General features: G+C 38.5%; 1 protein-coding gene across 1 annotated transcript in view; it reads left to right on the top strand.

The window, feature by feature from the left end:
- Nucleotides 1–16,543, top strand: part of LOC141906483 (acetylcholine receptor subunit alpha-like) — a 40,050-nt gene that overhangs the window by 17,619 nt on the left and 5,888 nt on the right. Inside the window, exons 3-4 of the mRNA XM_074795801.1 lie at nt 4,450–4,595; nt 13,637–13,681. Coding sequence (XP_074651902.1) covers nt 4,450–4,595; nt 13,637–13,681 — 191 coding nt within the window. The remainder of the gene's footprint in view (nt 1–4,449; nt 4,596–13,636; nt 13,682–16,543) is intronic.

The following is a 16,543-nucleotide window of genomic DNA, read 5'->3' as shown; positions in this document are numbered from 1 at the left end:
AGTTACAGTTGAAATCTGTCCATTTCCAGTGTTTTAAAATCAAATCTTTACCGAGAATTTTGAAACTGAACCAAACGTTCACAAAGTCATATGAGATTCTTATAATGAAATATTAGTCCTTTAACCGATCGACTGAAGTTCAGCCTATGAAGCACATTTTGTTACGCACATGTATTTCCATTGAGGATTATGTGAAAAATTAGCATAGAAAGTTCATAGATGGTTTAGACGAATAAGATATGAAGAAATATGATGTTCATTTAACATTTTTTGCGAAAGTTTTGCTACTTCGATTGGTTTCATTGCTGGGTTATTATTGCACAAGGAAACAATTACTTGAAAAGAGCTATATAGCAAATGAGACTCTTTTTAATCTGGTTGTGCGATTGTATATTATCACTGCGTAACTCACTGTCACCTTCATGGAATCTAACAGCTATATTATTCTATGTTAGCTCGTGCCACGCATTTTTGTGAGAAGGAAATCTCGAGAACCCGTCGATATTTCTAATTAACGCCTGGGTGTCTATTCTCTTACCGTGTTTTACGGTTACCTAACACCTAGGTACTGGTGGTGCTTGTAACAGTTAACTCTCTCTCTCAGTTGCGAATGTGTTAACAATTTACCGCTAAGTTTTAGTAATTAGCAGCATCGTTAAATCAGCTGAGGGAGTGAATATTGTTGTAACGAGAACTTGAAGGTAAACACTATAGTTAAACACCTTCCTGATGATATTACTCGTGTTAGTCTGAGCTCATATTCCCGAAGAAACTTTTAGAAACGTTTTGTGACTCTAGATTTGAATTCCTTCAGACTCGCTGTATATTCTTATCTGACGGTTACCATGATTTCTGAAATCCAGTAAAACGTCCGCAGTTTCAAACAATATTCTTGATTTTGAGGAAAATTACAGAATGTTCTATGATAAAAAGCCATTTATACAAATTTGTATACACCATGTTCAAACCTGTTCGAAACGTCGTATCCTCCATTTCTAATTTGTGAATAATACATTTTGCTTGTTTTCTATTATAAATTCTATGTTTGATGCTAGTTATTCAATTCCTTCGATCTCCAATGGAATATCTAGAAAGTCTAATTCTGATCGAATCATTTCGTCAGATCTCGAATATTCTCGCGCTTATACCGGTGTATAGCTTAGAACTATGATGAGTTCATGACGCGCTCAAACTCTTCAAGTACAACGATAAACAACTCATTAAAGCTAAACTCTAACTCGCTATCGGCTACTTGTCATCAGTATTCAGAGAATGTAACTACGTTCAGCGTCATAAAGCAAGGAATCACTGTGTGACCTAACTGATCTTTACAACCGACGTTAATCTGCTGAAAATTGTACACAAGTGCTTCAGTGATTGCCGTAAATCACTGCATATTTCGTCAGAGCGACGCGGAATCAGGTACGGAGTCTAAACGTCGTCGTTACAAACATGCGTCGATAATCTCAATAGATAGATACCATTCAAACCCAAAATTGGGTCGGTCCTTATTTGCTATCGGTAATAGCCCGAATACGGTTGCATCATTCTCAAACCAACTTAGTTCTATAACCAATCTATCAGGTTAAGACCGGTCTTAGGATTTATGACCGCCGCGTTTGGATTCAAGTCACGACTGAGCTAATGGGGCGAGTCAGATGAAGACCCCAGTTCCTGTCTTAAGTATAACGAAATGGAGAGAAACATCTTGAGATCCTGAAATAATTTGTAAATAAATCTCGCTCCCCCGATGACCGCATCTATTCGTGCACGACGTGTAATCCGTGTTCTGTGCTGTGATCGAGGAACACACTGCTGCTCAATCATCTGTATCAAATTACGAGTCGACGAAAGATTGTGAATCGCATCTTTTCACCGAATAGAAACCATAAACACACTTTAGGTCGCCGATTTTCTGATGTATGCGCCTGACAACTGTATGGACAACCAATGCATACCAATTTATTTACCAGTTCCATTAGGATCGGGACAGCGGTCCACCAGTGTGACAAATATCTCAAGCCTAAAAGCCTTAATCCAACAAACTCCATCAGCGGTAAAATGGACTTATTTATCCACAAAAATCCGATTTCATCGAATATTTGTGAGGTCATTTAGGTATAATACATAGTCATCGTCAGGAATAGTGAAGCTCGGGATTCAGTAGTCTATTGAAGTCGACTGACTACCAGAACATAGTCGAATAACTTCGAATAAACAATACATGGAGGAAACATTTAATCGGACTTAATATTTTTTTTCAGTCCGAAAATGGAATTTTTAATTGATATTATCGCCACAACATGGACACTATGAGACTGCAATTAACTGATATCTATCTCAGTGTAGAGTTAACAAATAAAAACCCACAGTTAGATCTGTAAAACAGTATATTTTCTTGACAGTTTCGAGGCTCTAACTAAGCCCCATCATCAGAGGAACAAAAACAAAAGGTTTGAAACGAGATATCTGCAGTAAAATGGAATTGGATTTTGTCCCGAGGAGGTTTTCTCACTATTTTCTAAGCCTCCGATGAGAGTATTATGTGAACTTGTTCTCCTCGCAGGTGCGCGGGGAATAAGCCGATTAGAAACCGCATTCTCAAATATCTTCTTAGATTCTCAACAACAACAACAACATAACATCGACGATATTCAACTGCGTCCCAAAACTCGTTATTCAAAATAAGTTCTATTATAGTTCAACGCTTTTGATACGGTGTTTCATGCCGTGGCTGAGACACGATGCCATCAGGTTCGAATCCTGCCGAGTAGGCTGGTTATAACGTTTAGTAAGATAGATTCGCTAATTTAATGATAGTTAACACATTCGGTATTGTAAACATGTGTTGTTTTAATCATCCATCTGTTTTTTTGCGCGGATACCTCAGTGATCAGTGAGAGTATATTGTTCGCCCCTCGGGTCACATTTGATATTCAGCTCGTCAGTGTTATTCTCGTACAGGCCACGGTCAATATGGCGGCAGTGTTTCATACTCCGTGTATAGCTCTACTAATATTTGATTCGACGGCGCGTTCTCTGTTTATCGGAAATCGAAGCGAGAAGAGCAAACTTTCCAGAATCCCAAGATGAAAAATGTATATGTGCTCCACTTGTCGCGCTCGTACGATAAAAGATGCAATTCGCGATCGATATTCGAGAGACACAAAGATAAACACTACGAAATAAGAACAGTTTTCAATTAAACAGCTTATAATGTCTTTTAAAAGCCCAACGGTGATGAATCGTTATCAACGCTCGCTGTGAAACCACGCGAGATCACGCGAGAAAACGCCGCTAACTGTTTTACTCTCATTGAATTTGATTTTATATTTTCACAATGTATGACCTTCACCTTAATCTCGGGGCGCTGTATGTCACGTGCACGAATTGGTACTTGTTCGCAGGTGTCGTCATGGACGCCAAATGGCAGTCGACCTCAGCTTCAGTTAGCAGCTTGCACTTCACGTCCAATATGACGCGCTGTCATGTCAGGCTTTTGACCTATAGAGTCCGTGCAGCTTTCACGCGTTGACGCCATATTGACGGTCAAACACGTGACGTGAGAGATCCCCGAAATGCATAGATGAACATATGGAGGTTTTCGTGCACGAAGTTTAGAATTTTGTGAAATTCTCTTGAAAGATCAAGGCCATCGAATCGCCGGTAGATATGTGAGGTCAAGGTCGCTAGTTCGGCTGGGATTACGGGATCGCGCTAATCCATGAAAGCTACCTGATCATCATTACCATTATCATCATCAGTTTCATCGTCATTGATTATTATCAGTAGTGTTGAATGTGGTATTTATTCCCCCGGTAAGATCGGCTGTGTATGGATTCAGATCTGGTAATTGTCGAACAAATAACTAATTATCTCACCGAGCAGGCGGCTCAGATTCCAGCATCAGCAGCGGCAGCAGCAGCAGCAGCGACCGACGCCTCAGTTTCAGTAATTTGAAATCTCTAATCGAGAGAAATGTGTCGTATTAGTTGTCGAGCTATTACCACCACGTGACTATGTGTGTTTATCTTGATTAAAAAATAGCGCGCTGATAAGATTGTAAAAACTCAGTGTTTACCGATATAGAATAACCCGCCAATAACGCACCGCGCGTCGCTCGCGCTATTAACATTTCTAAAGCGATTTGGATTTCTTTTTGTCTGTGTAATCTGACGACATTGAGAAAAAAATGAACGCTTGTTGTCATGGTTTTCGAGGCGGCATTGCGGTTTACTGTTGAGACTCGACTAGCACCAACACGATTTGAAAATGAACTGCACATGTATCTTATCCAAAATCTATGAACTATTTAAAGAAAAATAATTTTTATTATACTTATTATGTGTGTGTCTTACGAACCCTCCAGACCTGCCAAAAACTTAACGCCGGTCTTCGTTTGTTCCAATAACTATAAATTAAGGTTTCTCGATATCTCTTGTTTTACAGAATGCCTATGCAACCCAGACGCTAAACGATTATACAACGATCTTCTAAAGAAAAGTGGTTACAACAAACTGATTCGACCCGTGGGAAACAATTCGGACACGTTAACTGTCTTCCTCAGCATGCAGTTATCACAACTTATCGACGTAGTAAGTACGAAAGATGTAACACATCGAAAATAGGCAACGGAATTTATATTTTCAAAATCCACAAAACAAAATCAGTAGAATCTAATTCTATTCCTCGAGATAAAATGATTTACGATACGATATCTCGGTCAGTTCAGTCACTGGATACAAGATACAAACCGGGTAAACTTATACGTATATTTCACGGAAAATCATTTGGACCATATGATTTTTTGTCGAAATTTGATATTTTGACTGAGCAAATCCAGTTTATTAAGTCGAAATCTCAAGTTTATCAAGTCAAAATTTCGAAAAAAAATCATATGGCCGCGTATATAAATCCTATATTCCGTACTCAAATGATATTCTAGGCGACTTAAGTTTTCTTGCTATGAATCGAATGGTTTCTGTGAATATCTCTGTAATGTATGCAGTGCCTACGTTTTGCTATCAAAGATTCATATCATCAAATAATCTAAGATAACAAACGGAAACCATGCCCGTTCATAATCGAGTGGCAAAAGACGTTGCTCGGTATAAGCAGACAAGTTCACGATTTATATCTTCAGTCGAAGACCTCGCAAATATTTACCGGATAAAATCCACGCCAGACTCTGTCAACAGTAGCTTCAGAGATAAACACGTCATCCATAGCTTTACGTTAAATCTAGATGACAAGATCTCTTCATAGAATAGTTTTTGAAACCTTGGTTGATGATAGCCAAACATGCGTTACATTATAGAAATTAGAAATAGAACTCGCTTAATTCTGATTTTTCAATCCGGAGTTTTACTTGATTCGGATGAAATGTTTGGTCCATTTTACCCGGAACAATGTAAACTATTGATATTCATGATTGTGATTCTACTAAGTCGAAATCTGGGCAGTCTCTAGTCATTCGTAAGTCTACTGTATTTCACTGCTTCAAGACCGAGAGTTTCCAGTGAAATATTCATATTTTTATATGCAATAAGTCATCAACTCTCGTTGATGGCTGTTTTGTAATATGACAACATTTGAAAGCACATTTTCTACTTGACTCCGCATTTAACATTGTTTTACTGTATAAATATGTCGGTTATACGATTGCCTTGGGAAATTGCGATAAGCAATAAAAGTCCCGTTTGTGAACAACCGCCGAATCTTTTATGTGGAATGTTTTAATTAAAATGGAATGTATTTACATTACATTCCGTTTGAAGCACCATTTCTGCTGAAATGAAAATTAATCATTGAACATACTTGAAATCATCGTATGTAAATTTAGAGTTTCAGGTTTACAATCAGGGGTGGGTTTCGTAAATATTTGAAGTATTTAGCAGGGGTGAAACGGGTCTACAGGGAGGTAGTTTGTTCGTTGAGAAAGTGGAACTGCCAACTATCTTTATTGAAAAGCAATGCAAATACCTATGCAGAGGCTTGATTCTGGTAAGCCTCCCCCCTCAAAAAAAGAAAGAAAAATTAAAATGGATAAAAAAGAGAAAAAGGAGACCGTTTTCCAGAGTTTTAAATAGGCGAAAAACACTTTTCATACTGAAATCGTGAATGTTGCAGAACTTGTTTTGGCCGGTAAAATCTACAAAATGTACTAAACCTCTTGTTCAGCCGAAAACAATATCCATCATAGAACTGCCAGTAACAGTTATAGCCATCATCACTGTTATTATTAAACGATGGCAGGCGGCGGCGGGCGGCGGCGGGCAGCCCGTATACAGTTTTCATTAATAGTATCGGTGGCACGCATCACGTCTCGACGGGGTTCGCTGCAGTTAAATCATTGCCTACCAGATCCTCCCTGGAGAACACCATGCGTCAGTTATAATCTTTACACGCCCCGCCGTCAGCATCTCTTCCCGTGTAGCGAGTCAACCTTACTGCAAAATGTACGTCCACCGCGGGTTTTACGAGATGAAATAACTCGATTCCCCGTGGTCAATTCAGACCAGCAATGATCAAAACAGCGGCAAGACACAAGGTGTAAAACTATATAAGCAGGGCTTAGGATCCAGTTCCACAGTTGTGAGTTTCAATCTTGAGCCAATATGTTTTTTTTAGAAAAGTCCGAATATTTGACCATTAATCTTTGAAATGACGAAACCCCACCTATCCATTTTAGGGAAAAACTTAACTGCTTGATTCCTTCTCCTGTTTTCCAGACCAAAGATGAAAAGTCAATGTCAAACTATATGTAGGCTTACTTAAACTATAACAAAATATATGTTTGAAGAAAAAGATATTTTTAGACAATGGCTCGTTGCATTTTTGAGTCCAAACGTCAATCCTAGTTTAAACTTCGTGATTATGAGTTTTTTCTACGTGAATTAGTCGGTCATTTATGTATTGAAACCGTTATGTATCTTGTAATCAATGTTTACATCATATCAGACGACAGCTTTTTAGTTGAAGTTTTCTCATAACGGTGACGCTCTGATCAGATAAAGTATCGCAGACGATACTGGAATACTGTAATTAAAGGCAAATATCAGGTAAACGCGTTAGAGATAGTTACAACGAGGGACCCAATAGAAACATCGATCCTTCTAACAATCCCTGCACATCGAACGGCGCTTTGTATGGGATCTGTTTCTGTAACGAGCAGAATCTTCTATTCAAAGACTGTGATGGGTTTACATAAATACTGTTAGTTAAAAGCAGAAGGTTTTAGTGAAATGTTGTCGGCTAAGTGCTCCGTCGACACGTTGCTTTAAGACCCGTTAAGCTTCCATTACGAGTTCGAAGGTAAAACGCGTTAACAAAAGAATCCGTAACGAGCCCGAAAGCCAACAAAAGCTTATCAGACTTATAGGAGCCTAGAACCGCTTACTGTTACTGCCCCGCCACTCTTCTTCAATATGTTTCAGACAAAGTATTGAATTCTGCATATTTCGACTCTATTTCCAAACTAAATGACAAAAAATCTCTTCTTTGCTCAATCGGAATCTCTATAATCTAATCGGAACCCTTTGTGTTCGCATTATTTTTGATGTGATCAAATCTTTTGAAATACACTGATGTGAAAATAACAACAGGTTTATTCAATCGCCAGATGTAACAATAAACTCGGGGTTCGAATCCTGATCTCAAAAATTTAACAAATATTTTCTAGTTAGGTAACCAAAAAGACAAACATTTTATTTCAATTTAAGGTTATATAACTTTTAAATCCACGGCAAAGAGGGTGGGAGTCAGTTAGTACGGCAGACTCTTTACATCTATTTATCCAATAACACGAACGGATGCAGGCCTGGAAGAGAGAGGCTTTTGTAAATGTCAAACAAAGTATTAGATTTTGCATATTTTGGTACCAAACAATACTTGAAAAAAGGGAAACAGAAGTAAAAAAGGAAGGAAGTCAGTTAGTACGATGGACTCTTTTCGTCAATAAGCGTTCAAACAAAGTATTGATTTCTGCATGTTTTAGTTCCAGTTGCGTCCAAACTAAATGTAAAAACTACAAATATCCAGTAAACAAAAATAGACAACGTTCTTCTTAAGTAATCTTCTTAAATCGTCAGCAAAGTGGATCTCAGTCAGTTAGTACGATAAACACGATCCTTCTTAATGAAATCATGCGGCAGCAATTTGCGAATTAATCTCGGACCACTGACCAACGTCCTGTTGTAACCGGAAACAGATCGGGATATCTTACACCGACCCGGAAGTCGCCGTCAGCCCTGTTGTATCCGGGTCTATGAGTCGACGCTAATTGGAGCAAATCGATGAATCGTCATCGGAAAGATTCAATCATCAACAATAGCCGTAATGAAATGTTAGTGAAGTGTGGAGTGAAGACGGCGCAGTGCCAGCCTCAAGTACATCTACTCTACGGCAGTTCCACCTCTCGCATTCTCATCAACGCGTCCTCCATTATAGACCGGTACAATTAACACGGCAGTTATTAACCCATCTGAGCAAAGACAGCTCACAGAAAACAAAAATCAGTTTTATCAGTAAAATAGAACAACATCAATGAACCACATCTGACGATGGTCTCCACAGAGAGTCAGAAACTTAGGAATAAATTTTGTTTTCCATTAGATTTTTATCCAGTGTATTTTGATTTTATCATCTATTCGTCATGGCTCGTACCTACCTTTCAAATTCACTCACTGTGATTTAAGATTATTGTTCCCATCATTTGTAAATTAATCAAACAATTTGTAAAAATCTGTAATATCTAATTCTATCGCTCGCTCTGACGTCATTAGTCTAATACAGCTGTGATTTAATTCTTATCGTTTAGAATCTGTTTAATTTAGCCTGGAGATGCAGCAGTGAAGTAAACGCCTGGTCTCTGATCGTGAAACTCAAACGGTTTGTGATTAATCAAGCTTATTTAGTCACGAATATTTCGTTCCACGATGTCTTTAGGGCGAGTCTTTTGAAACAGTGATTTTTATTCGCTCGTAAGTCTCGATCGAACCCGCAGGCTGATGCTGTTCCATATTCCCTAGTCAGTTCCTTTTAAGACACTGAATATGGGGGAATTGGAAATTATAGTTCTGGCAGAAAGGAGGTCATGCTCCTCAGAAATATCATGATTTCTTTTTTTAGAAACAGTGAAACACCAGAAACCAATTACACGCAGTTGTTTCGCACCTAGATTTAAGACCTTAGTTCTCTACGGCCAATCTAATAACTTAAAGATCGAGTGTTACGAATCAAGACCATTTCGGAATGACCGATCAACTGACCCCGAAATCGAAAAACAACGACCCTAACGCGTGATGTTTGACTTAGAATTCTTGGAAAAATGGCAAAATAAGATTAAGTCTAAACTTTGATTTACATCCAAGAACCTTGAAAGCACCATTTCACAGAAATATAATTTACTTGTTTCTAACAAAATGTTTCAAGAAATAAGAAAATAAGGAGTAATTGAAGTAAAGTGGTCCAAGCCGAGTTGCATGTTGTTTGATTCATTGACTACACGACTGTCAGTAAGTCAATGATTTCTGTGATCTGTATCCAGTGTGATTTGACGTATACACCACCAATCATCTGTTATTACGGCTATAATCCTAATAGAACATGAACGAACCGTGTCAGAAGGTTCAGACAATTTATTATATCTCAGGTAATTCTAACGGCGGCGGCGGCGGCGGCGGAGTCGCTAGAGAACAAACAGAAACTCATCATTGAGCTATTCACTCGTTTCTAGCCTTACTTTGTTCTTACATCTTGAATTTCATTTGCGAAATAGTTTACGATAAGGAAATACAAATTATTCTTCATTGCGAAATAAGATACTGGACAATTTATCGGAAGGCAACTTATTATCTTAAAAGCCTAGAAGCCTACAAAATAAAACCAATCTATAAACAGGATCAGTCAAATGGAGCATTTTGAAATTCGTGATGCAAGGAACCGTTTAAACCATTGCCAAATTGATGTCACACAAATAGTTACTGTTTCCTGTTATTTTTCCAAAATGTCACCCGTTTCTAGACGTATATAAACTCGTGAAACAATACGGAAATGACTATCAATACTACACGTGACTTGTGTAGGGTTTATTATCCTCGGTAGAAAGTGTTGAAGAAGTAGCGCTGCGCGCACAGATTCTACAGTAGCAGAGAAAGAGATTCGCTAATGAAGTCATGTCCACAGTCCATCAATCAGATCCAAGCGTCGTGATCTTCATCCGCAGAAAATTGCCGACATACTGATTTCATCATCAGTTTACTAACTCACTCGTACGGTGCTGCACGTTCCCGGACCGAGCCACAGTTACCGCGTCAATCAGTCACAACCGGCCATCGATACAATTCTCAGCCGAGACATTCTTCATATTTTTTAACAATCCAATCGTTCGTTTCAGATTATATTATATATAGTTTATTTGACAAACTCACCAGTGTCCACAACAGTCGTCATATATCTCTTTAGCTGCTAGTTCTTAGATGAACTGAATTTTAATTTCTCATATTTCATATATTAACTGTGTATTAGTCTAATATTGCTGAAACTGATATTTCTGTCGGTATTCAGTTTGTTATGGCATAAATATTTTCTTAGTCATACGAAACGGAGAAAAGAAACCTCGACTGCGCGAATGAATAGAAGATGTTTAAGCCGCCTCGCACCGCCGGTAATAAGACCCTGTGTTTTCTATTCATCGGCAAAACAGCGAGAATAGAAATATGACGTCACCAGCCCCTAGTCACACCACAGAAAAAAAAACTATTTAATCTCAACATGTCCCGTTCGCAAAAATATTATGTATAGAATTCTGAATTCACGGCATAAATTACTATCATGTAGAACTGGAATGAATAGGTGGCGCTGAGACGCAAGTCGGTCTTAACACTAGATGGCGTCGTATGAAATCACATTGCTTTGCCTCTGATATTGGTCAAACTGGCTCAAGACCAAAATGGCCTCAAGTCCTAGGAATAGTCTTAACTTTATTAGATCGACTAGAGAACTTAGTTTGTCTTAGACTGGCCTCAAATCTAACCCGTGATTGTGCAACTTGTCCCAGAATTTGAGGATGACGATCACGACAAGTACCCGCACAGCTGTTTCGGTTTAGATGTAAATCAGATATTCGTCATTATACGTGGATGATTTCCAGTAGAAATATGTCATCACGAGTGATTGAACGCTAAATACACAGACATCCAGTTAGTATTCAGGAAACGCTTTACGTTTCGATGTTTAGTCATTTCCCTTTTCAATTTCGCGCTGTGAACAGCACTTGATCGCTTCTAGCTGTCGATATCGACACAGCTTACTGCGAACAATCGAAACGAAATCCGTCAGATTAGCCGCCGATAAGCCTTCAACTTAATGCAGTTTATTTGTCGTAATCCGTCTAAATAATTCCGCATTAATATCGCCATAAGCCTGACACTACGACTACACTGACTGAACATTGATACCATGCCGAAACTTGATCGAGTCGTTTTTCATTTGATATCATTGACATTTGATTATTTGAAATGACTTCATCGGATCAAACTCCCGACCGAAGGTTCATAGTTTCACGAACGAAGTCTAACCGTAATGATCTGACCCCGGGGATCTATCTCCACTAAAACCTTAAATCTTGAATCGATTTAAAAAAAGCTGAATAATCGAAGATTAATCGATTTAAGAGTAAAACCGTAAAATACGTTTAAAGCCTTCTTCGATTTAACTAAAACTCAGTTGACTATACGGAAATTGAGTTGATTAAGGAGTTTTAACTAATCCTACGAATATAAGTGACAAATCGAACCCCAAATTCTATCGTCCAATAATGAATCTCAGCACACCGTATTCTGCGGATTGGCCGGTGCCGTAGATCGTCGAGCCGCAGGATTTTATTGACAAATAGTTGCAGTTTTTTCGAGAAGCTGCACACAGCAGCAGCAGCAGCAGCAGCATTCCGCCGCCGCGTATGGTACTGGTGGTTGGGTTGTGGTGGTGGTTGATCTGAATGTGACAAACATGAATTATTCAACGGCGAATCTGAACATTCTATATGGACGACTGGATGATGCTATATTCAATCATCAGATATCTTCATTCGAGCTGCTGCCGATACAAATTGTTCATCGAGAAGAAGTTTTTTTTCGCTTTCCAAATACGAGGAATTTTACCCAGACTATAACGAGGTCACCACAAAGATTATCAATAGGCTTATGTCTAACTACTAAGACCTAGATTTTGGTATTGAAAATGTTTTTAGAATTATATTCTAACTTTAACTTATCCAAAATATAAGATATTACTTTCAACCACGACTTAGCTACGACTCTATTTGAAAAATGAATTATGATGAATTAGAAATTGTATTAAAAAAACTAATTAGCCTTAGCTAACCTAATGTACAGAAACCTATGATATTATTTACATGTGTATGTGTTGCGGTGGCCCGCGAGGCTCGATCTCTGACCAGCGATCCCGAAGCCAATCGGCTGACCCGTTCGGCCATAGGTCTGCGCAGTTATTCCACCTTTACAACTGATAGTCAATCATTATAGCGTGACGTCACCGTGATGTATCGAGTGAAGCTCAATTCGGCTGATTTGTGACAAAGTCTTTTTAAAACCAAGTGACCGTAGAATTCACATTCTACAATTCAGAAGAGTCTTGCAAATACATCATTTCTAAATCAATTAATTGGGTTCTTATTTTGAAGGAATTGTAGAGTATGAATACATTCAGATTGTAGAGACGTTCATTAAAGCAATCCCAGCGGCAAATTGCTTGTATTTATTCAATATTTCTCTTTCGCCTCTGCTGATGACGTCGCCCCCGATGCCGCCGGGGTTACATGTAAATTAATAATTAATTCAATTCAATCAAAGCCATTTCGGGCAGAATCCGAATCGACGGCCTCGTTATCAGAGATTCTCACAATCAAACAGCTTTACATAGACTGCATTCAATACACATCTGAATATTCCAGTTCTACCGCATCTAATGACGAGGGAATATAAATATTTATTAAACAAATCCTTTAGAGAAGATATTCAAAGATAATATGATTTTGTATTCAGTAATATAAAATCTCGCTTAAATAACGTGAAGAATAGTCTCAGAAATGTTTCCTTTAGCCATGTAGCTGTTCATTCAACGTTTCCACTGTATCCTATAAGTCATTTCCAACAATACTGTCAGGAATAATGAATTCCCGAAGATAACTGTAAGATTGCTTTGAAACATCGAATAAACTATATAAGCTCAAGGAAAGTATTCAGTCGGAGAGTGTTTCACCGATATATTCAAATCGTCTGTACTCGATGAGTAAGCCTGGTGTGTGTACAGTCGGGTTTTAGTTTGTGATCGTACGTGACGCTGGACCCAGTAGTTTATGGACGATTGGATCGCGGTTGATATTCATCAGCTTCACGCGGTTTCTCTGTACGATCGAATCCCGCAATTGATTAATTGATGAAGGCGAATGAGCGTGAATTCGAGAACTAGTAGATCAGGGTCGACTAGTGATCCGTGATCCAAACACTTCTTAATTTCCATGAATCTCCAAATGAGAAAACACGGAATTATCCCGAATTTTTCTATTTCCATTTTAGATGTTATCAACAATTTCGTTTTCATTCGTATTTTTCAGGATGAGAAAAACCAGATTATGACGACAAATGTTTGGCTTCCACAAGTAAGTATCGTCGATTTCATAAAGTCCTTCAAAAGAAAAAGACAATCTTATCTTGGACTAGAGTGTATTTGACGTTTGGACTGTATCCTAACAGTCGTCTTCAATCGTCGTACTGTGGATGACTATCAAGATAAAGTCGAAACGTTGAGTAGACTTAAGGGAACTTTTGTACTTTATTTTTCATTGTTAGTATAGGATTTCATATCATCACAATGCGAGTGTTTCATCAATGGTCATCATCGTGTTGTGCCGACATTTTCTGTATCGTTCAGAAGTTTCCCGTATATCAACCATCGATGTCTAGGTGAATCTGGTGAATCTGGTGAATCTGGGTATTTTCTCTAGGTTTTACCGTCGTTCAGAGATTGGGCGAAAATAACTGTATATTTCTTTAACGAGACGAAATCAATCGGCAATCATCGTAGATCGCAATCAACGACTGCGTTCGACAAACACTTCGGTTTCTACAGAACAAACATCATCTTTTATATCAGGGCTTTATTTGATTTCCCAGGCGAAAGCGTCTTTAGACGTTGCGTCGCATAGTCCTACACAGTCCACAGTGACTCAACCGAATCACGAGTCACGAAAAAAAAAAACACAGAGAGAGAACCGCTTTCATTTATTCCCCCAACCTGCGTCGAAACACTACATTTCTCACAAGCTTTGCTTCACAGTTTTCCTCTGAATGTGTACGTCAAAATCCTATTCTCAATTGCTCAATTTCTGAATCTAAAGGCGGGCGTAGGTCGGCCTTGCGACGGCTTGCGACTCATTGCGACGCGATTCACTGCGACGATCGCAACTAGTCGCACACAGTCGCCGATAATCGCGTGCAACCGACTTATGTCCCCACTTGCGACGCCACGCGACGATCGCATCGCGTCGCAAGGCCGACCTACACCCGGCTTTATAGTCGAAAAAACCGGGAAGATTTCTGGTAATTGAGTTGAAATAAGGCCGGAATTACACAAACTACAGACTACGGAACTGCAAGATTTACAACATCAAAGACGAGAAAACATCGGTTCGTGATTCACCTTATTGAATGTAAATTACAAACCTATTTTCAAATATCAGAATAGAGTCAGTAAAAGTACAGTTTTAACTGTTTGCTGTTGTTCAAGTTTTCAACATCAAAGACCAGAGAAAACATCAAAGGTTTCTTCGTCGTCTTTGTGAAAGAAAGACTTCAGTCCTATTAAGCAATTTACAAAGAGACAAACAGTGTCGCAGGAGAAGCTTTACTCATAGTTTACTGGAGAGTTGTTATGAGAAGAAATCCCACCTATAATGAACATTGAAAGGATAGACGGATACGGCAGATACAACACTGGTAGATCAGTTCATTTAAAGGACATATCAGAAAATACTGAGACTCTGAAATATAAAACGGTTAATTACGCGATGTTTGTCTGGTGTTTATTTCAGAAATATCATTCGCCCCGAATTTGAACCTTCGACAGAAATCCCTCTTCCACTTGTGATAGGCCTAATCGCGGATAGAACCGCATAATTTCTATTCACATTTTGCTTCGAGGTAATTTCATCAAAAGGAAGATGACTACATTTTCACTGAGAACCTTAATTAGGTTAGGTTAACTCATATGACTGTAGAGCACAGTGGATACAACCACTAAAACCAGGACTGAGTCCAAGCTGCATTCTAAATTTATTGTTTGTCTCGTTACGTGTGTTATGATTTACGTGCATGAAAAATTCACATTACTCATATTTTTTCTTATGCATGAGAAAAAAATATGACGAAATCGAATTTAAAAATTCGGGGAGCGCGTGAGGAAAAAGAGTCTCTTCGATCTTAGAACGAGCTAAATTTATTTTGTAAATCGCAGAATCAGATATAGCTAACTAAGTCGCACGCATCTGAGCGCGATCTGACGAACGCGTGGAATTTTCAGCGTTCAGAATAAATTGCATTTTCTCGCAGGCAAAATATCGACAAAAGAAGATTAATTTCATTGGGTCGATAAAAGCCTTAACGAATTCTCGCTATTTGGACCATTGACGAATTGATTAGTAACCGGTTCAATTGACAACGTTAACCCATCCATACATCGAATACCAATACACAGCCATCGATTTTAGTTTATTACATCAAATTTCTCTAGATTTTCTACAAAGAAAAATCGAAAACCAACTCGAAACACAATCGACGCTAACAAATGTGTATTACGTGATAAAATACGTTATTTTCTATGTTTATTGCTATAGATTTTCTAAACAAAATCTGAACGTTATTCGCTGAAATCCGTGGATACAAACATTTCAATTTTTATGGAAATATCAACAATGAAATCATAACATTGTATGTTGAGAAGAATAAAAGTGACCGCGCACGTCAGTTTCGGAGGATTGCAAAAATATGATATTGGTTCGGAGTATCGTTTTCACAGAGTAAGAGTTTCTCTGACTCGGTTTCCTTTAAGCTGCGACTTCATCGAATCATCATCATCATCAGTTGAGGTCGATGTTTAACCCGTAGATAATTATCCTGTTACATGTCACTGATCTTTGTACTCGGGATTCGAGTCTCTGATATCTGTGTATTTGTCCTCTATCTAATGAGCCTGACTACTATTATACCAGTAATCCCCCCGACTATGTATCGCATTCACCAGTAATTCCGTCACAGATGGTAAAATACCAGTTCATCGCTGCAGACAGTGAAAGGGTTTTGTGTAGTAACATCACTAATTATGCACAGTCGTTACTCGAGTCCAAAAGTGGTCTGGAATCTTAAGATTTGTTTGCGAAGTTGTGAGATTAACTATCGAACTAAAATGGCCTTGTACTGGTCTTAAATCTAAACCACGACCGTGGAACCGGTCCGTGCTTTTATTT

This window comes from Tubulanus polymorphus, chromosome 5 (assembly GCF_964204645.1).
Source record: "Tubulanus polymorphus chromosome 5, tnTubPoly1.2, whole genome shotgun sequence".
Taxonomy (NCBI): Eukaryota; Metazoa; Nemertea; class Palaeonemertea; order Tubulaniformes; family Tubulanidae; genus Tubulanus; species Tubulanus polymorphus.
Note: the sequence above shows the minus strand (reverse complement) of the source record. Positions and strands in the feature narration are given on the sequence as shown.